The sequence below is a fragment of the Bufo gargarizans genome, chromosome 5, assembly GCF_014858855.1.
Source record: "Bufo gargarizans isolate SCDJY-AF-19 chromosome 5, ASM1485885v1, whole genome shotgun sequence".
NCBI lineage: Eukaryota > Metazoa > Chordata > Amphibia > Anura > Bufonidae > Bufo > Bufo gargarizans.
The window spans coordinates 342894348-342921879 of NC_058084.1; the positions used below are offsets into that span (position 1 = coordinate 342894348).

The 27532-nt window shown below is 48.6% G+C and overlaps 1 protein-coding gene across 1 annotated transcript in view; it reads left to right on the plus strand.

Annotated features, from left to right (window-relative positions):
- DAZL (deleted in azoospermia like) overlaps window positions 1–27532 on the plus strand; it is a 113549-nt gene that overhangs the window by 38330 nt on the left and 47687 nt on the right. The window contains exon 3 of the mRNA XM_044295520.1: window positions 1926–2017. Coding sequence (XP_044151455.1) covers window positions 1926–2017 — 92 coding nt within the window. The remainder of the gene's footprint in view (window positions 1–1925; window positions 2018–27532) is intronic.

Sequence of the window (27532 nt, forward strand, 5' to 3'; positions counted from 1 at the left end):
GGATGTCTTCACTTCAGTGATTTTGACTGATCAGGCAAAAGATAAAACCGCAGCATGCTACGGTTTTATCTGTGGCGAAAAATACTGAAGACATGCCTGAATGCCGGATCCAGCATTTTTCCCTATAGGAATGTATTAGTGCCAGATCTGGCATTCAAAATACCGGAATGCACCCGCACTAAATCCGGACCCATTCACTTCTATGGGGCTGTGCACATGAGCGGTGATTTTCACACATCACTTGTGCGTTGTGTGAAAATTGCAGCATGCTCTATGTTGTGCATTTTTCACGCAACGCAGGCCCCATAGAAGTTAATGGGGCTGTGTGAAAATCGCAAGCAAGTGCCGATGCGATTTTCATGCATGGTTGCTAGGATGGAAAGTCTATTCACTGTATTATTTTCCCTTATAACATGGTTAGAAGTGAACATAATAGCATTCTTTAATACAGAATGCATAGTAGAAGGTCAATATAATAAACATTGGTGGCGCAGTGCGGCCCCCAACACCCCAGTATAATAAACATTGGTGGCGCAGTGCGCCCCCCCCAATATAATAAACATTGGTGGCGCAGTGCACCCCCCCAACACCCCAGCATAATAAACATTGGTGGCGCAGTGCACCCCCCAACACCCTAGTATAATAAACATTGGTGGCGCAGTGCGCCCCCCAATATAATAAACATTGGTGGCGCAGTGCGCCCCCAATATAATAAACATTGGCGCAGTGCGCCCCCCCAATACCCCAGTATAATAAACATTGGTGGCACGGGGGGGGGGGGGGGGCGCACTGTGCCACCAATGTTTCTTATACAAATACAGGAGGCGGGTGCTGGAATCAAATAGCCGGCACCCAACCTTTGTGACAGGGAGCTGTGATCAGCTGCAGTTAACCCCCTCAGGTACCGCACCTGAACGGTAAACGCAACTGCAGCTGATCGCAGCTCCCTGTCACAAAGGTCAGGTGCCGGCTATTTGATTCCGGCACACGCCTCCTGTATTTGTATTACAGGTCAGTTTTCTAAATTGGTGGCGCAGTGGCCACAGCCCCTCCCCTCCTCCTCCGGTCTCTTCTTATCGGCGGGGGCAGCAGCAGCACAGGGGGAGGGAGACTCCTTCTCCACTGCGCTGCTGAGAACTATCAGCTCCTGTGCCCGCCACTGAATTCAACTGCAGAGCTGCGGCAGCGGGTCTAGTTGCAAATGGCGACAAAACTAAAAAGTCTTGTCGCCATTTGTAAATTCTAAGTCACATTGGCGACCATTTTGGTCGCCATCTGGAGCCCTGAGGCTGCCAAAATGCTTTCCAGGAGATAAATTATACAAATACAGTAGTGTCCACTTTCACCGTACAAACATATGGTAATGATTTTAGAAATGTTTTATGTTGAAATCTTTTGGAACGGAAAACAAAAATGAAGAAAGAAAAATTGGCACAAAAGAAATGTCTAAGGTGTCCCATGAAAAATATCAAATACATGTAGTATGGCTCAGAAATTAACTAGTTATTTGCAGTAATGATTGGTAATGAAGTGGTTAATCAACCCCTTACAGTTGTGTCCAAGCCTCTTGCTTGCCATCACCAATCGAAGTTGTAGAACATGGATTCAGAAGTGATTGAAGCACGTTTGTAAAGTACCAGACCTGCATAAAGGGTTATTGGGGGGGTCTGTGTCCTGCACTTACCCTCCAACTGAATTTGCTATCTGAGCTCCTCCACATGAGTCCAGGCTATCAGTGACAGGCCAAGGACACCTTATTACAGACAAGTGACGTTTGACATGGGATGGGATCTACAGCCCCGAGATAGTTCCCTTTATGAGCAACTTAAAAGAATTTTATTTTATTAACTGTGTGAAACACTTCATTTGGGTTCTTCACCCCCTATTGTCTTGAATCCTTTTTTCCATTTTGATTTTATTTTTAGATGGATGAGATGCAGATTAAAGACTTTTTTTCTAAATATGGAGTAGTGAAAGAAGTGAAGATCATTACTGACCGGTCCGGGGTTTCTAAGGGGTAAGTTCAACTGAAAGTGTTTACGGGGGACTTATTTGGTTATCACATATCCAATGCTTGTAGTGAAAAGCAGGTTTAATGCAGTTAAAAACTGAACAAAAACACCATATACCTCGATGCCCATGTAGTCTAAAGAGTAAACTTCTCACACAAAATTCAACCCAGCACAGACACAAAATGCATTATGGCGCCAAAAGAGTTTAAACGTGTAACGTTTTGTAAAGTTAAAGCACCATCACAAAAATGTATATTCTCTGACACGCATGGGACTCGCAGCGTGAGTATGTGGCAGCTCCCGTCCTTACCTCCCAGCACTGATGGGGGTCGCATAGCATTATATTGATTTATGATGCTATGTAAGGCCCCATTCACACGTCCATTTTGCTCTGCATTTTGCGGAACGGAATTGGGGACCTATTCATTTCTATGGGTCGCACGATGTGTGGCCTGACTCCGGAAATGCAGACCCGCACTTCCAGGTCCACATTTCCGTTCCCGAAAAAAATAGAACATTTCCTATTCATGTCCACAATTGTGGACAAGAATAGGCATATTCTATTAGTGCCGGCGATGTGCGGTCCGCAAAATGCCGAACGCACATTGACGGTGTCCGTGTTTTGTGGATCCGCAAAATACGTTACAAACGTGTGAATGGGGCCACCCTTAGGCCCATTTCACACGAGCGAGTTTTCCGCGCGGGTGCAATGCGTGATATGAACGCATCGCACGCGCACTTAATTTTGACCTATTAATTTCAATAGGTCTGTGTACATGAGCGTTTTTTTTCATGCATCAGTTCTGCGTTACGTGAAATACGTAGTATGTTCTATATTCACGCAGCCCTGACCCCATAAAAGTGGATGGGGTTTCAGTGAAAATTGCATTGCATCCGGAAGCAAGTGCAGATGCGATTTTCACTGATGGTTGGTAAGAGATGTTGTTTGTAAACCTTCTGTTTTTTTTAATCACTCGTGTGAAAAACGCATTGCACCCGCGCAGAAAAGACTGAACGCAATCGCAGACAAAACTGACTGAACTTGCTTGCAAAATAGTGAGTTTCCCTGAACTCATCCGGACCTAATCGTCACGCTTGTGTGAAAGAGGCCTTACAGTTCTGGAATATATTGGATAACACTGACAACATTATGTCACTGGTAGTGAAAGGGTCAAGTTACATATAGAAAACTACAATATTGGATACACTTGTTGTTTATAGGGAAACTATGGTGACTTACCAGTTGCTGACTAGTACAACACATTCCTTTAATGGCTATTTGAGGTCTGTTTTCAGTGGTAAAATTCACTGTAGACATGAAGTCTGGTCACAGAGATTAGGTTACAGGTGCTGCCCATAGTAGTCTAGGGTTGTTTCGATACCAAAATTTTGATTCAGTTTTCGATACCTTAAAGTATTGCGATACTCTATACCATTCGATACCACGCAAAAAAAATAAACCACCAAAAAAAGCTTTATGCACTCCGCATTTTATGGAACATCCGGCCCATAATAGAACAGTCCTATTTTTTTGGGGCACAAGGTGACAAAAAAGGCTAATTGCGCAGTTTGTTTTATTTTTATCTGTTACAGCGCTCACAGCATGGACATTTTTTAAAAATAATTTTATAGTTTTTACTTTTCAGACGTGGAGATATGTAATGTTTATATATTTTATATGTAAAATTGGGAATGGGGGTGATTTATACTTAAAGGGACTCTGTCACCAGTTTCTAACCCCCCCTTTTAAAACTATTGTTCTCTCCATGGTGCCCTTGTCATTACAAAGCTGTTGTTATAAGATAAATCCGCCGTGTAGTTTTGATAAAAATCGCTTTTATCTAACCTGTCAATCTTCTGGATAAGGTGCCCAGGGCGTTTCTGAAGGTCTGAATCTGCCGCTTTCCGCCGCCGCCGTTGGTGCCCAGCTCCTCCCATGATTCTTTCTTTCTTTTTTTTTAAATCAGATCATTTTTTATTGAACATTTTACAATGTAACTACACGTTTTATCATATTACGTACAAGGATGACATAGAGACATGCTTTCCATATGGCTAATAACGAAAAGGACGCCAAGCTATGTGTAGTAAACAAATTACAATCCAACCCCCCCACCCCACCCAACCTGCAAAAATCAAAAGGCACATTGTTAAACATTTCTATTCAGACATCGAAACGACAGCCATGGATCCCACAATTTTTCAAATTTCGCAGGGCATCCACGCTTCTGGTATACCATCCGTTCATAACTCAGCATCATGTCAACCGCACTTAAGAATTCGCCTAGCGTTGGCGGCGCTGTCTGTATCCAATGTAGGGCGATTAATTTTCTAGCAACATACAACACTCTACCTATAGCTATTTTATGCACCTGACCGGTGGCCAATTCAGAGACATATCCCAACACACACACTTTCGGGTCAGAGGGTATTCGTACTTTGTAAACGTCCTGTGTCGTCTGACGTACCAACTCCCAGTATCTCCCTAACCTTTCGCACGTCCACAACATATGCAACAAATCTGCAGACACCAAAGAGCATCTTGGACATTCATCCGTGGGTCTAAACCCAATACGGAACAAAAAAAACGGTGTTTTGTAGACTCTATGGACAATAAACAGCTGCGAGAGTTTACGCCCTTCACTCAAGGAAGAGAGAGGTATCGCCTCCAGTATGTCAGACCACTGGTCGTCAGTTAATTCGCCAACATCTTTTTCCCATTTACTTTTAGCCGCAAGCGGATGTGACATTAGAAACTTATCAAGCAACATCTTGTATATACAGGAAATCATACCTCTCCTCACCCCCCTGGACAGAATCAGGTGCAATGCAGCATCTCTCCCCGCCACCATAGTTGTACCTTTAAATGTGGAGTTGTAAGCGTCTCACCTGAAGGTACTTATAAAAGTGATTCCTAGGCAGTGCATACTTCTCCTGAAATCTGGCAAATGACATGAACTTCTTTTCCTCTAAAAGATGTCCCAACCTCAGAATACCCTTCCCTTTCCATGCCCCAAACTCAGACAGGGAGATGAATTCCGGCAGCACGGGATTATCCCACAGTGGAGTGTATTCCGTATTGCCGAAAACCCCCCTCAGGAGCTTGACCCTATTCCACACGGATTGCATCAAATGTCCCAAATCACCCATCGGACCACTCCTTCCAGCCCCCTTAGTCTCAAGGATTAGCAGTAGGTCACTAGAGGACAAGCAATACTTAAACAACTGACACGACATCTCACTCGACTCCAGTTCCAGCCACCCCTTAAAATGTTGGCATTGTGCCGCCAGGAAGTACACCCAGGGGTTTGGCACTGCAAGGCCCCCTTCCGTTTTAGGATATTGCAACGTTTCCAGCTTAATTCTCGGTTGCCCCTTCTGCCATATGAGCTCCCTGAAAGTAGCATTGATTGGAGCAAATATGGACTTTGACAGCCAGACCGGGGAATTATGTAGAACATAAAGTAGCTGGGGCATCAACACCATTTTAATGAGATTTGCTCTTCCCGCCACTGACAGATATAGTTTACACCATGCCTTAGTTTTATTACGAAATTTAACAACCAGCGGGTCAAAATTAAGGCGCCCAAAGTCTCGTATTCTCGGGGATATATGGATACCCAAGTACTTAAAGGTCGCTACACATGGAATACTGTCTCGCACTGTCTGTGATTGCACTTGCCCGTCAAGCAGCATAATCGCCGACTTACTCCAGTTAATAGTCAGACCCGACAGATCCCTGAAGCAATCAATGATTTTCATAGCCGCTTCCAACGATGGGCCAGTATCCCCCAGAAAAAGCAAAGTGTCGTCTGCATACATCGCCACTTTATTATTAACTGTCCCATATTGGAACCCCCGAATGTCCGTTGATTTCCGAATCGCTGCGGCCAATGGCTCAATCGCAACTGCAAATAGCAGAGGCGACAACGGGCACCCCTGTCTAGTACCCCGGCCCAGGCAGAACTTGGGGGACACCCCTCCATTCGCCCTGATACATGCTTTGGGTTTAGAATATAGCACCCGGACCCAGGATATATATTCATCTCCAAATCCCATATACGCCATAACTCTCCACAAGAATCGCCACTCAATGCTGTCAAAGGCCTTGGCCGCATCTAAAGAAAGGATAGCTCTATCTCCAACATTATCAGCTGGAAGTTGAATACTGGCAAACACTCTTCTAATATTAATTGACGTTGACTTCTGAGGCATGAAGCCAGTCTGGTCAGAGTGTATGATAGACAAAATCACTTTAGACAGACGCATGGCCAAGACCTTTGCAAGCAACTTAACATCAGCGGAGAGCAACGATATCGGTCTATATGAGTCAGGGAGAGAGTGATCCTTGTCCGGCTTAGGAATGACTACTATTACCGCCTCCTGCATGGACGGAGGCAACTCCCCCCTCTCCTTGGAATAATTTAATACCTTCAGAAGTTCCGGGAGCAGCACTTCCGAAAAGGACTTATATACTTCCGCCGGAAGCCCATCTAAACCTGGAGCCTTGTCGTTGGCCATAGCAGCTAATGCCGCCCTCAATTCTTCCAACTCAATCTGCTCCTCTAATCGCATACTGTCTTCCCTGGAAAGCTTAGGGAGATTTAATGTGGCTAAAAAGGTGTCAATATCCTCATCCGAGCATGTCACCCTAGAAGTATACAAAGAGGAGTAAAAATTATTCAGTATATTCAAAATGTTATCCGTATCACGCCTGAGGACGCCGCCAGCATCTAACAGGCCAGATATACATTGTGACCCTTGCTGCGCTTTTGCGATAACCGAGAGCATATGGCCTACACTCTCACCCTCAGTAAAAAAATTGCTGCTTGTAAAACAGTCGTTTCCTCTCTGCTACCTCCAAAAGGTGACACCTCAACTCCTCCTGCCTAGCCTTCAAGGTATTGCTTGTCATGATAGAAGGATTTAACACAAAAGCTTCCTCCGCTATCTTCATATTATCCTGCTTCTGCCGATCAAGCTCTCTAGATTTAGATTTAATCCGACTGACTGTTTTAATAAAGGATCCTCTGAGGAAGGCCTTCATTGCATCCCAGACGACTGACTGAGACGCAGTCCCTTCATTTATACAAAAATATTCCCTAAGGGATTGAAGCATATCAGTCGGCTCACCCATCAGTTTTAACCAAAAGGCATTCAATCGCCAGCATCTAACCCCCGGCCTGGCTGTCACAGAGATGTCGAGGGCGATGCTAAATAAGGAGTGGTCAGATAGGGTCCTAGCAAGATATTCTGAGTTCTGTACAAACAGGAACATATGCGCATTTACCAGACCCAGATCTATACGCGACAGGGAGCCATAAGTCGAGGAGCAACACGAGTATTTCCTGTCCAGGGGGTGAGTCTCTCTCCATACATCCATCAGACCTAGTTCCCTCAGTATTCTTGCAAACAAGGTTTCGCCCGTATTGCTACCACTAGGTGTGATCTGGCATCTATCGATCGAACTGTCAAGTACATTATTAAAATCTCCCACTATCAACATTGGAAGTTCAGAGAATTCTGCCATAAACTCCATAAGTTTCCTTAAAGGCACTGAGGAAAATGGTGGGGGTATATAGATTGTCGCTAGCACCATTCTTATCCCTTGGACCACACAATGCATTCCTATAAACCTTCCCTCTTCATCCACACATTCCCTGAGACATTCAAATATGATATTCTTATGGACTAGGATACTAACCCCTCTGGAATGCGAGGAGAAGACGGAATGCACAGAATAACCCAGCCACGGCTTTTGCATGACATGTATAGATTGTTTGGTCACATGCGTTTCTTGCAAGCATATTATTGCCGGCTGATATCTAGATAGGTACCGGAACAGACCGTGTCTCTTCGTAGCATCCGCCATTCCCCTCACACTCCAGCTAAGTATTCTCGTAACAGGTCCCATAAGAATGCATACATATATAAAAGTACATTTGAGATCTACACCTTTCCACCTCCCAACCGCTGCGGGAAAAAAAACTGTTACTCATCAGATTACAGACTCCCCTCTCCTCCCTACTTTCCCCAACAGAATATACAAGGACTGTACGTTTCAGCATTTTAGAATTGCCAACAATAGCACCTTTGACAGTATTAACCCCCGCTAACCCCTTCCCCCCTCCCTCCCCCCACCCAACTAACCCCCCCCCCAGACAGTAACCATATGCAGCATAATTAGATTCAGTAATGAACTCGGGGCCAACATTGTGAACCTGGCCCAACAGCGCCTGAAGCAGCACAGCATCCAGCACGATACCGTACACAGGCACATTAAGAAGGTGGGGAGCAACCTCGGGCGTATGCTCTACCCACAAGATGTCTCCAGCAACCGGCTAAAGACAAAAGAAAATGTCCACAACGGTGGGTGGACAGTCCCTGGGACTTCCAAACTTCAATCAGGAGCAGGAATGTCCAACAGTCTCAGGTGTCTGTTGATGGAATCCTAAGGCGACGCTCATTTTGATCCAGCCACTTGACCGCAGCATCCGAGTCCTCAAAGAACACCGCGGATCCAAACGCCACCACCCTGAGCCTGGCCGGGAACATCATGGAGTACTGTACTTGCAAATCTCTCAGCCTCCGTTTAATCTCCACAAAGCGAGCTCTCTTTTTCTGTACATCCGACGAATAATCAGGGAACAGGGACACCTGAACTCCATTAATTTTTAAATCAGGATGAGACCTTGCAGCCCTCAGTATAGTGTCCCTGTCTCGATAGTGCAGGATTTTAGCCAGTATTGGACGTGGCGGACGTCCTGGCGGCAGGGGCCTGGTGGGGACCCTATGCGCTCGTTCAACAGCGTAAAGTGCAGAGAGTCCTCTATCGCGGAATTTTTCCGCGAGCCATTTCTCAATAAAATCAGTGGCCTCTGGGCCCTCAGACTTCTCAGGAATGCCCACCAGCCTTATATTATTGCGTCGAGAACGGTTTTCGAGGTCGTCGGTTTTAGCGTAGAGCGCCGCTATATCCTTAGACGCAGCCCGGCTCTCTCTCTGTAGGGTAACAGCCCCATCTTCCAGATCAGAGACCCTCCTCTCCACTTCTGAGGTGCGTTCAGCCACCTTATGCAGGTCATGACGGATAATGGACATGTCCGCTTTTAGACTTCCAATATTAATATTCATATTCTGGAGGGTGGCGTTACAGCTAGCAATAGCTGCCATCACATCTTTCAGGGTGGGCTCAAGGGCATTGATTACTGGCTGACACTTTCCAGTGCTGCACAGGCTAGCACTCACCCCCTCCTCATGCTGAACTGGGGACTGCTGATCATCTTTACAGGGGCTATCTCGCTCCCCTGAGCCTTCCTCCACTTGTGACAGGGTGCCCTCTCCTTCTCCCCACACATGGCTGGGGAACTGGTGTGGCTTGTGGGCGAAGCGCTCCAGCCGCGCTGCCGCTCCCTGACTCACCGCCGCCCCCAGGTCAGGCCACTCTTCTTCCTCAGCGCCATCTTGGGATCGTGCCTCTCTGTCCTGCCGGCTTCTGCGTTTTGCCTCTTTGCAGGCATGCTGATATTTCTCCGCACCGGACCGCTTCCTGGCTATGTCCCCCGCTCCTCTGGACGTGTAGAAGGTGTATCGCCACCGTTGTGGGTATTTTAGTCAGGATTCTTGCCGGAGCTAGTGCGGCGTGCGTCCTACTCCATGCGCCGCTAGGCTCCGCCCCCTCCCATGATCTTTTCAGCGCCACCTGGATGTAATGAAATCCGCCTCCGGCTCTCCTCCTCCTTTTCAAAGATCCCGCGCGTGCGCACAGGCCTGTGCCTGATGCGCCCGTGCGGACTTTTAGATTCTGCCTCGTTGAGTGAAGTGCGCATGCGCGAATGCGCGAACTTCGCTCAACGAGGCAGAATCTAAAAGTCCGCACGGGCGCATCAGGCACAGGCCTGTGCGCACGCGCGGGATCTTTGAAAAGGAGGAGGAGAGCCGGAGGCGGATTTCATTACATCCAGGTGGCGCTGAAAGGATCATGGGAGGAGCTGGGCACCAACGGCGGCGGCGGAGAGCGGCAGATTCAGACCTTCAGAAACGCCCTGGGCACCTTATCCAGAAGATTGACAGGTTAGATAAAAGCGATTTTTATCAAAACTAGACGGCGGATTTATCTTATAACAACAGCTTTGTAATGACAAGGGCACCATGGAGAGAACAATAGTTTTAAAAGGGGGGGTTAGAAACTGGTGACAGTCCCTTTAACATTTTGATGTTTTTTTTGGTTTTGTTTTTTTAAACTTTTTATTTAATAACTATTTTTCCCCTTAGGGGCCAGAACCTGGGATCTTTTAATCCCTTGTTTTATTCACTCTGATAACTCCTATTCACCCTGATGGATATCTAACACTGTCTCCCTGCTGCCCTGTGTATAGTACACACAGCAGCAGGGAGCTGACCATGGCAGCCAGGATTACACTGCTGGGTCTCTGGTCGGAAGCTGCCACTGCCACCAATGAGAAGGGGAGGGGACCCTGTGGCCACTGCCACCAATGATTTTAACACTGGGGGGGCGCACTGCGCCACCAATGATATATAATTAACATTTAATACAGGAGGCAGGTGCGGCACCTGAGCAGTTAACTGCCGCTAATCGCAGCTCCCCCCCCCCAGCACCCACCTCTGGGATTCATATTAAAAAGGACCTTTCATCTGGCAAAAAAATTCTAATCTAAGTATCATGATATGTACAGCGGCGCCAGGGATCTCACTGCACTTACTATTATGCCTGGGCGCTGCTCTGTTCTCCCACTATGTCCTCCGGTATCTTCGGGGACTTGGTTATACTGGGCAGGGGGCTGCCCTTGTTCTTCTGGGTGTCTCCTTCTCCCAGTCTGTAGCGCTGGCCAATCGCAGAGCTCACAGCCTGGGAGTTTTTTTTCTTCCAGGCTCTGAGCTTTGCGCTGCAATTGGCCAGCGCTACAGCATGGGAGAAGGAGACGCCCAGGAGAACAAGGGCAGCCCCCGCCCAGTATAACCAAGTCCCCGAAGATACCGGAGGACATAGTGGGAGAACAGAGCAGCGCCCAGGCATAATAGTAAGTGCAGTGAGATCCCTGGGCGCCGCTGCACATAACATGATACTTAGTTCAGTTTTTTTTTTGCCAGATGAAAGTTCCTCTTTTAAACATTTACTTTCCCCTGTCTCCTCATTGGCAGCAGCAGCACAAGGGGAGGGAGAGATTGCTTCCTTCTCCCCTGTGCTGCTGAGGAGAACACTGTGCGCGCTCAGAACAGCGCACTCATTGTTCTTTGATACTAGACTGCGCAATAGCTAAGCCTAGTATTGAAAAAAGGCAAATCCTGGTATCGAGGTCAATACCAGGCAAAAGTATCGATTGGGTATCGAAAATTTGATACCCGAAACAACCCTAGTCTATGGGTACTAGGACTCTGCTGCAGAGAGAGATGGACACACATACTACTACTAAGATTGTTCACATTTGACAAGGAGCCACATCAAATACAAAAGTAATCTGCAAACCTTGCATGTGAATGGAATCCTTGAACCCTGTTCACATTGCTAGAAAAAATAAAATCTGTGACCCTAAGTAGCATGTTGCTTTTCTCCATAGACTCCGCTTGGAAAGTCATTTAAATGATTCCAAATTGGACTAGACTCATTGGATTTTGAAATCTGCAACATGGCAATTGTTGAGTTTTTCTTGATTAGTTGATTTCATCCTTCTTGATGAAGGGGTGAGATCTGCGAAAAATCCTGTGTAAAATCTAGGCTCTGTAAATTTAGTCTAAAGATGCACTGAATTTATCACAGTGGCTCAGGTTGGATGATAAATTTAGTGCACAGCAAAACACTAATTTTATACCACCTGTTGGTCGACTGTACAAAATAACTACAGTATTTTCTCGCCCATTCCATTGGGGGACACAGACCATGGGTATAGCTTAGGCCATTACTAGGAGGAGACACTATGCAAATAATAAATTAAAAAAAACAGCTCCTCCGCTAGCTATACCCCCATGCTCCAACAGGAGGACCTCAGTTTTAGCTTAGTGTCGGATAAGGAGGTGACACTCCTGCTCCTGCAGGCTTGTCCCTGTAGTTTTTTCTTCTCCTAGTTTTTTTTCTAAACAGAGGACGCAGGGTCGCATGGTGCGTCCCTGGACTCTCAGTGGAGCACGCGCCGGGGTCTAATGGCCGTCCCCGGCTACCTCCTTTCCCCCCCCCAGAAGATAAGTGGAACCAGGCTCGACCTGCAGCTCCGGTGGCCTACCAGATCCGGGGTCACCTAGTCCTGCCCTCTATCCAGTGCACTGCCACTCCTTGTGCCAGATGACTGCAGGGCTGTGGAGTCGGAGTCGAGGAGTCGGAGTCAATTTTGGGTACCTGGAGTCGGAGTCGGCAAAAAATGAACCGACTCCGACTCCTACTAAATTTAAATTGGAATAAAAAAAAAAAAAAAAGCAAGTTTAAATGTCCGAATTCATAAACAGTTATAATTAATGACTTCTCTACTGTAAGAATAAAGGCCAATGCATGCAGCGCCTCACGTAACCGCAAAACGAACACGTTCAGTGATGTGAAGAAGCATGCTTCACTATATGGCACGCAATGCACAATTAGGAGTGGCAATACATATACTTTCCATTGTGTTGTGTTCTGATGTTACAGGGAACACAATGCCCATGGTTTACTGAGCCTCTCACTGATAAGGGATTAAGTAAATATGTGTTTTGCAGGACTAGAGACACTTGTATAAGTGAAGGGAATGGAGGGTCAATAGTTCAAGACTGAAGCTGTAAACCATTGGAAAAACTGCTGTCATTCAGCTAAGGCTACTTTCACACCTGCGTTCAGGTATCCGCTCGTGAGCTCCGTTTGAAGGGGCTCACGAGCGGCCCTGAACGCAGCCGTCTGGCCCTAATGCATTCTCAGTGGAGGCGGATCCACTGAGAATGCATCCGTCTGCCAGCGCTCAGCCTCCGCTCCGCTCAGTGAGCGGACACCTGAACGCTGCTTGCAGCGTTCGGGTGTCCGCCTGGCCGTGCGGAGGCGAGCGGATCCGTCCAGACTTATAATGGAAGTCAATGGGGACGGATCCGCTTGAAGATGACACCATATGGCTCAATCTTCAAGCGGATCCGTCCCCCATTGACTTTCAATGTAAAGTCTGAACGGATCCGCTTAGGCTACTTTCACACTTAAACATTTTTCTAAGTTATAATGCAGTCGGATCCGTTCTGAACGGATGCAAACGTCTGCATTATAGGAGCGGATCCGTCTGATGAAACATCAGACGGACCCGCTCCGAACGCTAGTGTGAAAGTAGCCTAAGGCTATAAAACGTGTAAACTCAGAATGTTATCTTAAACTTTAAACATGACTATGGGATTCTTCTAGGGAAATCATGTTTTAAAATAAATGTCCCTTCCTGGATCCTCCCACTGCCCTATCTTCAGCAGAAGATCAGCACACAAAGGAGAAGGCAGCAGCTTCTGCCCAACTACCTCTCTGTGCTAGAAGAGCTTAGAAGAACTTCTTTCTTTCCTTCAAGGAATGTATAAAATACATTCACATATTAAATACAGAGGAGTCGGAGTCGGGGAGTCGGAGTCGGAAGTACAAAAAACTGAGGAGTCGGAGTCGGAGCATTTATCTACCGACTCCACAGCCCTGGCATGACTGAAGAGGTGACCCCATGCTGGTCCGGAACAGAGGGTGAAGACTGCAGGACTCAGATAAGTACATCGGCTCTCCTGCAGCTTCCCCTCCCCCCGTGTTCACACTGTGACATGGTTGTTTAGGGCTTACTTGTAAGAGGGCCGGCTGGTTGAGAGGGAGGAGGGATTCCTTCTTGTCCCCTGTATCCTGGCGGTGGGCGCCATTTTCGGAGCCGGTGTCTGCCTTTTTTCATATTCCCGTGCGCAATTTTTTTCCACGCAATTTCTGTGACGGGACTGAGGGGCATAGCCTATCGCGTTAGCTCCGACGCTTCTGCTTTGCATCAGCGCCTCTCCACGCTTGACTGCTACTCCAGCTCCTCAAAGGTCACGGTAGGACTGATATTGTTCTGCAAAACTTTAGGAGACCCTGACTCCGGAATTGCCGCCTTCATGCCAAGACTTGGGGCCTCCCAGAAATCAAAAGCGACACTTCAGGTCCCACTGGGATCCTGTAAAGTCTGCTGCTTGCCACTATCGGTTACAGGCTCCCGTGACTCCTCCACCAAACCAGCCCAGTCCCTCCTCCGCCCCTTCGGACCCCGCGGAGCCCTCCTGGACCTCTGCCAAAGCTAGGGCGGCCGCGGACTTGGCCCAAGTCTCACGCGCGGACATGGCCTTTATGGAACGCATGGCAGCCACTGATCCTCCATCTGCGGTGCCTGTTGTTAGCACCGCTCCACCTCTCTGTGCCCCCCACAGAGGACGCTCGACCGCTAAGAGGCAGTGTACGCAGCAGCATCCCTCTTCGGATGACTCTGCTCCCCCTCGCCTGGAGGTTTGTTCAGCCTCTCCCTCTCGCAGGGATCACAGATCTGAAGGGGAAAGGTCCAGTTCGGATGAGGACACTGAGCTGGAAGCCTCACTTAAGCTCTCCACCATGGTGGCAGAATTGGTCACGGCGGTACGTGACACCTTTGACATCCAGGGGGAACCCTCTTCCACTCCAGAAAACCGGAGGCTGTCACATTCCCCATTCATGGCGAGTTCGCCAAGGTAATTTCTAAGGCTTGGGAACGCCCTAATCACCGTTTTTCTGCTACAAGGCGCATGGATACTCTTTATCCTTTCCCGGCAGATAACGTGCAGCAGTGGTCTTCTCCTCCTAAGGTCGACCCGCTGGTGGCCAGATTGGCTAAGAATACGGCAATACCAGTCCTGGACGGGTCCTCCCTACAGGACTCCGTTGACAGGCGTTTAGACTCTTTCCAAAGCCATCTTCTCTCTGGCGGGCACAGGTCTGCGGCCCGCGTTCGCCTCTGCCTGGGTAGCCAGGGTGCTTTCGGTGTGGTTGCATCGCCATCATCAGGACCTCGTGGAGCAGGATGCCTCTGCGGACACACTAAACTTCATCCTCCAGATGTCCCAGGTGACAACATTTCTCTGAGGCCTCATTGGACTTCGGCCCTCTCGGTCACGCAGCGAAGGGAGGTCTGGTTGAAGGTTTGGGACGCCGACGCTTCCTCTAAGCGCTCCCTCTCTAACCTCCCCTTTATGAGCTCCAGGCTCTTCGGTGCTAAGCTGGATGAGATTATCTCTGACGCTACGGGGGGAAAGAGTACACACCTGCCCCAATCTAGATCCAAGCGCGCCTTCAGAGCTCGCCCCTGTGGCTCTAGAAACCAGTCCTTTCGGTGCTTCTCCAGGTCTGCGACAGCCCCCTCCTCCGGCGGCTCTCAAGACTCCCGCAAGAAGCCTTCCTGGCGCCCCCGGGCACAGTTCCAGGGGAGTTCTGCCCGCCCCACTGTTCCCAAGCAGTCCTCCGCCTGAAGGGGCTGCCCCCACCACTTGCGGTGGGGGGCCGTCTGCTCTCCTTACAGCAGGTCTGGAGAGCTCACGTTCAAGACGCCTGGGCCCTGGAAATTATAACTTCCGGTTACGTCATAGAATTCGTTTCCAGAACTCCGGAACGTTTCTTTCAGTCTCGTGTTCCGGGGGATCTGGTCCTTTTACAAGCGGTTTCTTCCCTTCTGGCCAGGGGAGTAGTTGTCCCAGTTCCGCTGGAGGAACAGGGGGCAGGTTTTTACTCAAATCTTTGTAGTGCCAAAGAAGGAGGGATCAGTGTGTCCGGTCCTAGACCTGAAGCTGTTAACCAAATCCCTGTGGGTGCGGAGGTTCCGGATGGAATCCCTCCGCTCTGTTATTGCTTCTCTTCTTCCAGGGGAGTTCCTCTAGTCAGTGGACATCCAGGACGCCTATCTGCATGTTCCTATCGCAGAATCTCACCACAGGTTCCTGCGCTTCGCCATTGGCGACCGTCATTATCAGTTCGTTGCCCTTCCCTTTGGGCTGGCCACAGCCCCGCGGGTATTCTCAAAGATCTTGGCGCCGATTATGGCGCTTCTCCGTACCATGGGCATATCTCTGCTGCCCTACCTGGACGACATTCGAATAAAGGCTCCCTCTTGTCCCCAGGCCGAAGACAGCGTCAGGATCACTGTTCAGACTGCAACAGTTCGGCTGGCTGATCAACTTCCCAAAGTCCTCTCTCCAACCTTCCCAGAGGGTGACCTTCCTGGGGATGATTATGTACACTACTGCAGCGCGGGTATTCCTCCCGGATTGCAAGTTCTCACGGATACGGGAGTCTGTGTCTCGCCTTCTACATTCCCTGTGTCTCTCCATCCGGGAGTGCATGCAGGTTCTGGGGCTTATGGTGGCCTCCTTCGAGGCAGTCCCCTTTGACCAGTTTCACACTCTGCCTCTGCAGCAGTCCTTCTGGGACAGGACATCGAGGGGTCTGGACTCTCAGATCCGCCTTCCTCCTCGGGTTCGCATGGAACTCCCGTGGTGGCTGTTCCCTCAGAATCTGACTTCGGGGAAATCCTTCCTCCCAATCTTGTGGACAGTAGTCACCACTGATGCCAGTCTCCTGGGTTGGGGCGTTCTCCAGGCTCGGATGGTTTAGGGGGTGTGGTCAGAAGTGGAAGCCCGCCTTCCAATCAACATATTGGAGCTCAGAGCAATTTTCCTCTCTCTCATTGGACCCCCCTTTTAACGGGTCTCCCGGTAAGGATCCAGTCGGACAATGCCACAGCCGTGGCCTACATCAATCATCAGGGCGGAACCCGCAGCTGGACGGTGATGCAGGAGGTGAAGATGATCCTCCAGTGGGCGGAGGCTCACGTTCCAAGATTGTCTGCAGTATACATCCCAGGGTTCGAAAACTGGATGGCGGATTCTCAGCTGCTACAGGGTGGATCCGGGAGAGTGGTCTCTGCATCCGGACGTATTCCAGGACCTTTGGGGCCGCCCGGACGTGGACTTGATGGCGTCCAGGCTCAACCACAAGGTTCCCATGTTCCTGGCCCGAGCTTGGGATCCGGAGGTGTACGGGGTGGACGCTCTGGTGTCTTCGTGGCAAGACTTCGCACTCCTCTGTCTTCCCACCATTGCCTCTACTCCCAAAGGTTCTTCGCAGGGTTGCGGCAGAAGGGATCCCGACCATCCTCATCGCCACCGATTGGCCTCGCCGCGCCTGGTTCTCGGAGGTCACTTGGATGCTGGCGGACGTTCCGTGGCCTCTTCCTCTCAGGGAGGACCTACTGTCTCAAGGAACTCTCTTCCACCAGAATTTACAACCACTTTGTTTAACGGCGTGGCTGTTGAGACCACCATCTTGAAGAAGAGGGGCTTCTCGGACTCTGTCGTGAAGATCATGATCAAAGCCAAGAAACCAGCTTCCTCCCGGATATACTATCGTACCTGGAAGGCCTTTCTTGCCTTTTGTGAGAAGATGGGCTTTTTTCCCCTTCATTTCTCTGTTCGGGTGGTCCTCTCCTTTTTCCAGTCGGGTCTTGAGATGGGAATGTCCCTGAGCTCTCTAAAGGGTCAGGTCTCCGCTCTGGCCATTTTCTTTCAGTGCTCTCTGGCTCTGCTAGGTCCGGTGAGGACCTTCCTGCAGGGGGTGGTGCATTTGGTCCCTCCGTATGTCCCTCCTCTGCCTCCCTGGGATTTGAACCTGGTTCTGTCTTCTCTCCAGGCGGCTCCTTTTGAGCCCCATAGGGACATTTCCCTGAGTTTTCTCACCTGGAAGGTGGTCTTTTTGGTGGCCATCACCTCTATCAGGAGGGTATCGGACCTGGCCGCCCTTTCCTCTAAGGAGCCCTTTTTGACAAGGTGGTACCGCGCCCTGTCCCTTCCTTTTTCCAAAGGTGGTCTCCGCCTTCCACCTTAATGAGGACGTCATCCTGCCATCCTTTTGCCCTGCTCCGGCGAAACCCAAGGAGCGCGCTCTCCATTCTCTGGATGTTGTCCGTGCCTTACGAGTGTACCCGTTAATTACTGCCCCATTTCGCCGCTCGGACCCCCTTTTTGTGGTTCCTGAGGGGCCTCGTAAGGGTCGACTATTGTCATGGCCTATCGATCCCGGGGTAGGGTTCCCCCAGCGGGTGTTACTGCGCAACCCTGGCCCCATAGAAGTGAATAGGGCTGCGTAAAAAAAAGCATTGCACCCGCGCGATCGCAAATAAAATTTAATTGAACTTGCATGTGAAATCGCACAGTTTTCACTGAACGCATCCGGACCTAATCCGGACACGCTCGTCTGCAAAGGGGCCTAATACTTCAAAGGGTCCAAGGAACCTAGGAGCAAACTGGGAACCCTTAAAGGGATTCTGTCGCCAGATTTAACCCTGTTAAGCTAGCTGACATTAGCGATGTGCTAATGTAAGCTAAACCTAACTAGCCTATTCCTACTTTTATCTATGCCCCCGTTGTGCCAGATATCTAACTTTTTTGTAATATGCTAATTAGCCTCTAGGAGCAGGAGGGGTGTTGTTCCTGCTCCTAGAGGCTCCTTTCTCCTTTGTCGCCTCCCTCCAAGTCCTGATTGACGGGGCCAGGCAGTGCTCGCATCCGTCTGACAGCCCTGTACTCTGGTTAAATCTCGCGCCGTTCAGTATTCGGCGCAGGCGCGGTGAGGAAGCCTGCGAGCGTCTTTACCTCACTACGCCGAATGCTGAACGGCGCGAGATTTCACCAGAGCACAGCGCTGGCAGACAGATGCAAGCACTGCCTGGCCCTGTCAATCAAGACTTGGAGGGAGGCGACAAAGGTGGGAGAACAGAGCCTCTATATGCAGGAACAACATCCCCCTCTACTCCTAGAGGCTAATTAGCATATTATGAAAGTTAGATTTCTGGCTCAACGGGGACATAGATAAAAGTAGGAATAGGCTATTTAGGTTTAGCTGACATTGGCACATTGCTAATGTCAGCTAGCTTAATAGGGTTAAATCTGGTAACAGAAACCCTTAAAGCGGATGTTTAGAGAGTCATAACTTTTTTTCTCCAGACAAAAATTGGGGCGGTTTTCTTTTGTCTCCATTAGTTTTCATGCAAGTCACCGCTTTGTTGATGCAGTCCTTGGTGTCTCACCAAATCTTCAAAAAATCCCTAAAAGAGGAATCCGCAGCTTGTACCAGAAGATGTAGGAACAGGGAGAGGAGTACGAGGGTGTTGTCCATAGACAAAGAATGATGAGGATCCAGTAGACTCACTAGAGTGGTTGTTATAGGAGAATACAGCCCAAGGTAGCAATTGTACCCAGTTATGTTGGGCTGAAACAAAATGCAAGAGCTCGTTCTCTAATACTTGATTGACCTGCTCTACTTGCCTGTTGGTCTGGGGATGATAACCGGAAGAGAAGTCCAGCTCAATTTCGAGCAGCCGGCAAAGAGCTCTCCAGAACTTTGAGGTAAACTGGACTCCGTGATTGGAAACAATATGCCAAGGTAGACCATGCAAGCAGAATATGTATCTCACGAACAGTTTAGCAAGTTCAGCAGCCGAGGGCAGTCCAACCAAAGGAATAAAGTGCGCCATCTTGGAGAACCGGTCCACGACCACCCAGATAGCTGTACATCTGGCAGAAGAGGGCAGATCTATAACAAAGTCCATGGCAATGTGTTGCCATGGGGCAAAAGGAAGAGGTAACCGCCCAGGTGGTTTGGTCCTGGAGACTTTATTCTGAGCACAGACTGTGCAGGCAGACACATAATCACACACATCCTTAGACAGTGTGGGCCACCAGTAGTGGCAAGACAAAAGTTCTGTGCTCTTGCGGATCCCTGAGTGACCAGCCAGTTTCGAGTTGTGCCTCTAAGCTAGAATACATTTTCTCTTGGCAGATGGCGCAAATGTTTTTCCGGGAGGGATGTCTTTTACCAAGACAGCAGCCACTGTGATCAAGTGTGCTTTACAATGTACTCCTGCTGGTCGTAGAAGTCAAATGACCGAGACAGAAAATCCTCCTTGATGTTCTTCTCGGCTGGGCGAAACTGAAGCTCAAAATCAAAACTGGAGAAGAGTGCCCATCTGGCTTGGTGAGGGTTTAGACTCTGGGCCGTCTGCAGATATGTAAGGTTCTTGTGGTCGGTGAAGATTATCACTGGATGCTGGGCCCCCTCAATTAGATAACACCACTCCTCCAAGGCAAGTTTTATGGCCAGAAGCTCTGTCTCCTATACAGTAATTCCTCTCAGCAGGGGAGAAGAGCTTGGAGGAAAATCCACATGTAAACATCTTGCCTTGGAACCTTTCTGTAGTGAAATGGCACCGGCTCTTATGGAGGAGGCGTCCACTTCTAAGAAGAATTGTCAGGAGACATCGGGATGGCGCAGAACAGGTACAGAAGCAAAGTACCTCTTTAATTGGACGAAGGTGGCTTCCGCCTCAGGAGTCCGGACTCTGGCATTCATCCCTTTCTTAGTAAGAGTGGGGATGTAAGAGATGAAACATTTATGATGAACTGACGATAGAAAGGAGCAAATCCAAGGAAGTGCTGTATAGCACAAAGACCCTGTGAGTGGGGCTAGTCTATTATTGCATTCAATTTTTCAGGATCCATTTGCAACCCGGCATCCGAGATTATGTATCTGAGGAACGGTACAGTAGATTTTTCAAAGATGCATTTCTCGAGTTTTGCATAAAGTTCTTTCTTCGCATAAAGTTAAATTCTTTTTCAACCGGTGTAAAACTAAACGTACATGCTTCTGGTGAGTGGTCAAATCTGGAGAATAAATCAGTGGTCCATATGACAAACAAAATGGTCGCCAATGAGACCAGGAATTTGAAAATGGCGATAAGACTTGTAAGTTCATTATTACTGTGAAGGTGTCATGGTGGGCATTACTGTGAAGGTGTCACAGTGGGGAGTGGGGGCAAACTCCCCACCGAACACCGATGGGATACAGGAATAAAAACTAGGCCTGGACACTCGGGAAAGGGAGCAGGGCAACTCCTAATGCCACCCTCATCCTAGCCCTGACTCCTATCAATCTGAGCAGGCTTAGATGGTAGAAACCTTGAACCCAGAGTCTCCCTGATGAACCCTGGAAATGTCAGCATTGAGATGACCTGTTCCTCCAAGATACAGATGAACAGGAGTCTCCCACCGGCCTAGATGCAAGGAAAGAGGAAGACAGTGAACAGCCACTGGATCAGCAGGTAAGAGCCCAGAACAACAAGCACTTACCTGCCGCAGCAACAACGATTGGAACCCATGCATCTGTACTGGAACCAGAATACCAAACAGGACGCAGCACGAAACAACAAACACAGAATCCAGTAACTGCCTGGACCCCCATGCGGACAGGGTGCATGGCGGCCCTCGGCAAAGCTGCTCACTGACCCATTCATTTCTATGGGGCTGTTCACATGAGTGGTTGCTAGGAGACGATCGGGATGGAGACCCGATTATTTTTTTCCCTTATAACATGGTTATAAGGGAAAATAATAGCATTCTGAATACAGAATGCATAGTAAAATAGCGCTGGAGGGGTTAAATGTATATATATTTTTTAACTCGCCTTAATCCACTTGATCGCGCTGCCTGGCATCTCCTTCTGTCTCCTCTGCTGAACAAGACCTGGGGTGAGCATTAATTGCATGAACAGGACCTGTGATGACGTCACTCCTGTCATCACATGATCCATCACCATGGTAAAAGATCATGTGATGACCAGAGTGACGTCATCACAGGTCCTGTTCAGCAAAGGAGACAGAAGAGATGCCGGCTCCGCGAAGTGGACTAAGGTGAGTTAAATTTATTTTTATTTTTTTAACCCCTCCAGCGCTATTGTACTATGCATTCTGAATTCAGAATGCTATTATTTTCCCTTATAACCATGTTATAAGGGAAAATAATACAATCTACAGAACACCAATCCCAAGCCCGAACTTCTTTTAGCATCATAAATCAATACAATGCTATGCGACCCCCATCTGTGCTGGAAGTTCAAATAGGTGATGGTAGGCGTGGAAAGGTGTTGGTTGTTTTTTTTGTTCCCCAAAGAAAGAGTAAAGGGGTTCTCTGGACTTTAAGTATTGATGACCTATCTTCAGGATAGGTCCTCAATATCATGTCAGCGGGGGTCTGATACCCAGCACCCCCCCCCCCCCCCCCGATCAGCTGTATGAGGAGACTGTGCGTAGTGTGCAAATGCCACCTCCCGTATATCTTTATGAGCACTGCTGCTTTGCCATAGACATAGCAGCAGGGAGCATGATGGGTAATCTATATTAAAAGCCCAGAGAACTGCTATAATAATAGTTGATCAATAAATTATATACTGTATATACCCCAGGATGGTACTATTGAAACGTAGAACTCAATCCAGTGTGAACGAAGGGTTATCTGCCCAGAATAGAATTAAATCAGAAGTATGCAACAGGGCTGTGGAGTCGGTAGATAAATGCTCCGACTCCTCAGTTTTTTGTACTTCCGACTCCGACTCCCCGACTCCGACTCCTCTGTATTTAATATGTGAATGTATTTTATACATTCCTTGAAGGAAAGAAAGAAGTTCTTCTAAGCTGTTCTAGCACAGAGAGGTAGTTGGGAAGAAGCTGCTGCCTTCTCCTTTGTGTGCTGATCTTCTGCTGAAGATAGGGCAGTGGGAGGATCCAGGAAGGGACATTTATTTTAAAACATGATTTCCCTAGAAGAATCCCATAGTCATGTTTAAAGTTTAAGATAACAATCTGAGTTTACACGTTTTATAGCCTTAGGCTACTTTCACACTAGCGTTCGGAGCGGGTCCGTCTGATGTTTCATCAGACGGATCCGCTCCTATAATGCAGACGTTTGCATCCATTCAGAACGGATCCGACTGCATTATAACTTAGAAAAAATTTTAAGTGTGAAAGTAGCCTAAGCGGATCCGTTCAGACTTTACATTGAAAGTCAATGGGTGACGGATCCGCTTGAAGATTGAGCCATATGGTGTCATCTTCAAGCGGATCCGTCCCCATTGACTTCCATTATAAGTCTGGACGGATCCGCTCGCCTCCGCACGGCCAGGCGGACACCCGAACGCTGCTTGCAGCGTTCAGGTGTCCGCTCACTGAGCGGAGCAGAGGCTGAGCGCTGGCAGACAGATGCATTCTCAGTGGATCCGAATCCACTGAGAATGCATTAGGGCCAGACGGCTGCGTTCAGGGCCGCTCGTGAGCCCCTTCAAACGGAGCTCACGAGCGGACACCTGAACGCAGGTGTGAAAGTAGCCTTAGCTGAATGACAGCAGTTTTTCCAATGGTTTACAGCTTCCGTCTTGAACTATTGACCCTCCATTTCCTTCACTTATACAAGTGTCTCTAGTCCTGCAAAACACATATTTACTTAATCCCTTATCAGTGAGAGGCTAGGTAAACCATGGGCATTGTGTTCCCTGTAACATCAGAACACAACACAATGGAAAGTATATGTATTGCCACTCCTAATTGTGCATTGCGTGCCATATAGTGAAGCATATGAAAAGCATGCTTCTTCACATCACTGAACGCGTTTGTTTTGCGGTTACGTGAGGCACTGCATGCATTGGCCTTTATTCTTACAGTAGAGAAGTCATTAATTATAACTGTTTATGAATTCAGACATTTAAACTTGATTTTTTATTTTTTTTATTCCAATTTAAATTTAGTAGGAGTCGGAGTCGGTTCATTTTTTGCCGACTCCGACTCCAGGTACCCAAAATTGACTCCGACTCCACAGCCCTGGTTAGAGATACATTTTATATTTCTACACTGGAGAATCTAATCCAAATTGTCTCAGAAGGCCCTTCACTTGAGCCATTTAATCCTGAGCCCTGAGTAAGATGCTGCTTTTGATCTAAAAGAAAGAGGATGCCTCATTACACAGGATGGCCAAGTGATGCTGACATTTTTAGTAGGGGTGCACTGAAATGAAAATTCTGGTCCGAAACCGAAAATTCAGGATGCCCTTGACCGAAAACCGAAACTGCCTTTTTGCCCAAATACTTTTAAAATACTTTTTTTTTAATGATATTTATAACAGTGCCATCCACAGACCCCCACCCACCCCATAACAGTGCCATCCACAGCCCCCCCCCACCCCATAACAGTGCCATCCACAGACCCCCCCCCCACCTCATAACAGTGCCATCCACAGACCCCCCCCCCACCCCATAACAGTGCCATCCACAGACACCCCCACCCCATAACAGTGCCATCCACAGACCCCCACCCACCCCATAACAGTGCCATCCACAGACCCCCCCCCATTGCCGCTCCAGTGCAGACTAGTTATAAAATGTGTACAATTAATAAGGATTCTATTCATGAGGCCCCCTCTGCAGTAGAACATTCAATATAGCCACATCCTACTCACAGGGCTGTTATCTTAATGTCACGACTGACGTCACATGCCTGCGCCACCTCCTTCATTCAGAAAGTAGGCCGGGCACATGACGTCAGTCGTGACGCTGCCGCTCGTCTGCCCGGCCGGCCAGCATTAAGATAACAGCCCTGTGAGTAGGATGTGGCTATATTGAATGTTCTACTGCAGAGGGGGCCTCATGAATAGAATCCTTATTAATTGTACACATTTTATAAATACTGGAGCTGGGGGCCGGAGCACAGTGAACGCACCGGCCCCCAGCTCCTCCTCCCAGTCCCTCCCTGCTATTTTCTGCCGATATGTACCAATATCGGCCGAAATGGATTAGGCCCATTTTTGGCCGCCGGAATTTCGGTGCACCCCTAATTTTTAGTCAGTCATTTTGAGCTATGTAGTCAGTGATGAAAGTTCAAGTTTTTAAGTTCATTCAGCTGTGAGAGGACCAAATGGAATGAGAAGGAGGAGAGAGATGCGGGACACTGCACACAGTAATGCCTTATTCACACAGTGTTCAGTCAGTGATTTCTATCAGTGATTTTTGAGCCAAAACCAGGTGCAGCTCTAAACACAGAACAGGTGCAGATCTTTCCCTTTTACTGATGTCTGTGGAGGCTCCAAACCTGGTTTTGGCTCACAATCATTGACCAAAACACTGACGTGTGAATGAGGCAATTAGGGCTGCAATAAACTTATTTTAGTAATCGAGTATTCTATTGATTATTATTTACGAGTAATCGGTTCCCACCAGTCCCTTCAGCTCTCCCCCACCCAAGTGCCTTCAGGTTTGTGCATTGACCCAATGGAGGAATTCCAAGCAGTTGGGCAGCTAATCTGTAGCTTGCTGGGTGCATAGTACTATAAGTCAGGGCTCGACAAATCCCAGGTCGCCATGGCGACCAGGAATTTAGTCCTGGCGCTTGGGTATTTGTCAGCCCGTTTTCAAAGGTGCCTGGGCGATGGGTGCGGAGCGCTGTTCTGTCCGGAGGCAGCACAGGAGTGGAGATGAGCAGAGAGCTGTGTGACGGTGCCTTAGGTTCCCTATACCCGGCTGCTCTTTGGACACGCTCCCTGCCCATGGCTGAGCGTACGCCGCAGAAGTCCACTGTGACAGACGTGATGAGGAGAAGCGCCGCCCTGCCCCCAGCGGGCTCGGGCCACCCATGTGCTCTATAAGCGGAATGCAGAGTCTGGCCTGGCAGCACGTTAAGCAGCTGCTGTGTCTGATGGGCCGGAGGCCTGACCTGCGCCCTCCTCGTGGCTCTCAGGTTCACCTGCAGGTAACTTACACGCCTCCAGTGCAAATTACTACTACTCTCATCCAAGTGAGGCAGGAGCCTGAGGTGTCAGCACATGTACACTGTATGCCATAGTCCTATATACTGTACATATATCATGGTCCTGTATACTGCGTATGTAACATAGTATACAGCACGTACACTGAATGTCAGTCATATACTGTACATATATCATGGTCCTGTATACTGCATATACCATACTATACAGCACATGTACACTGCATATGTAACATGCTATACAGTATTATTGGGGGGGCTCTATGGAGAAGTGGGGGGGGAGCACTATGGGGGAATCTACTGGGGGCTTTATGACGCGGCTCCGCCTGGCTCCTAACTTTTTTAGCTGGCTCCTAGATTCCAAGGAAATTTGTCAAGCCCTGCTAGAAGTCCCAGCAAGCTGACATGTTCTAATACAGACGGACCATACTGCCACTTGTAGTTTCACACTCAGACTACTGCCTCTGCTCTATAGGAATGTTAGTGGTAACTAAAGGAGTAGGTGTAATGGATGTAACAAGACACAGAAGGGCTCAGTCGACCACTTGGATGGAGCAGGGCACAGAACAATACATACAGAAGGATTACTTGCACAAGTCCAACTGCCTGCTCTATCTATAGTGCCGCTGCCATGACAACCATGATCTGCCAGCGCAGGACACAATCGGTAATGTTTTTAGTCTGGAGCATTGGATCAGTATATCGTCCAGGTACACTATCATACAGACATAGAGCAGGTCCTGGAAGATATCGTTTACCAACTCCTGGAATACCGCGGGAGCATTGCACAGACCGAAGGGCATGATGAGATACTCGTAGTGTCCATCACGAGTGTTGAAAGCAGTCTTCCACTCATTGCCCTTTCGAATGCGGATTAGGTTGTATGTAGGGTTGTTTCGGGTATCGAACTTTCGATACCCAGCCGATACTTTTGTCCTGGTATCGATACGATACCGGGATTTGCCTTTTATCGATGCTAGGCTGTGCTACTGCACAGCCCAGTATCAGAGAACATGGATCGCGCTGCACTCGGTGTGGCCATGTTCCATCAGCAGCACGGGGAGAAGGAAGCAGTCTCTCCCTCCCCTTGTGCTGCTGCTGCCACTGAGAGCACAGAGGGGTGTAGGAGGGAAGGGGCTGTGGCCACTGCACCGCCAATGATAACGAACGCTCAATACATTATAAATACAAGCGGCAGAAACACATCGTCGGCACCCTGACTCTGACAGCGTGCTGCAATCTGCGGCAATTAACCCCCCAGGTGCCGCGCCTGAGGGGGTTAACTGCCACTGATCGCAGCGCCCTGTCAGAGGTCGAGTGCCAGCAATGTGTTTCTGCCGCCGACTGTATTTGTATATTAAATGTTAATGATCATTGGTGGCGCAGTGCGCCCTCCCCCATCTCCAGTATTAAAAACCTTGGTGGCGCATGCCATGGTATTCTCCCTGCAGCGGTGTGTGCTATGCACAGGGCAGCAGGGAGAGTGTAAAGTCCTATTCACCCTAATAGAGATCTATCAGGGTGAATAGGACGAGGGATTAAAAGATTCCAGGTTCTACCCCTAAGGGGGAAATGGTTATTAATTAAACTGTAAAAAAAAATTGGGGGAAAATACACCAAAATAGTATAAATCACCACCCCTGAACCACAGACGAGGAACCCTGTCATAGACGCAGCAGAGCTGATGCTGCAGAGGACGTGCAGCCGGGCTTTTCAAAGACCAGCCGGAAGGTTGCCAGGAAAGACTGCAGATTAGTGGTCTCTGAACCTCCATGTTACCAAATAGGATTTGCCCAAGCAAGGGCCTCATCAGACAGCAGGGAAACTACTGCCCATGCAACTCAAAGTGGATCAGACACTGTTTGAGGAACAGGTTTTTGGATCTCCACCATAACGTGATGGCAG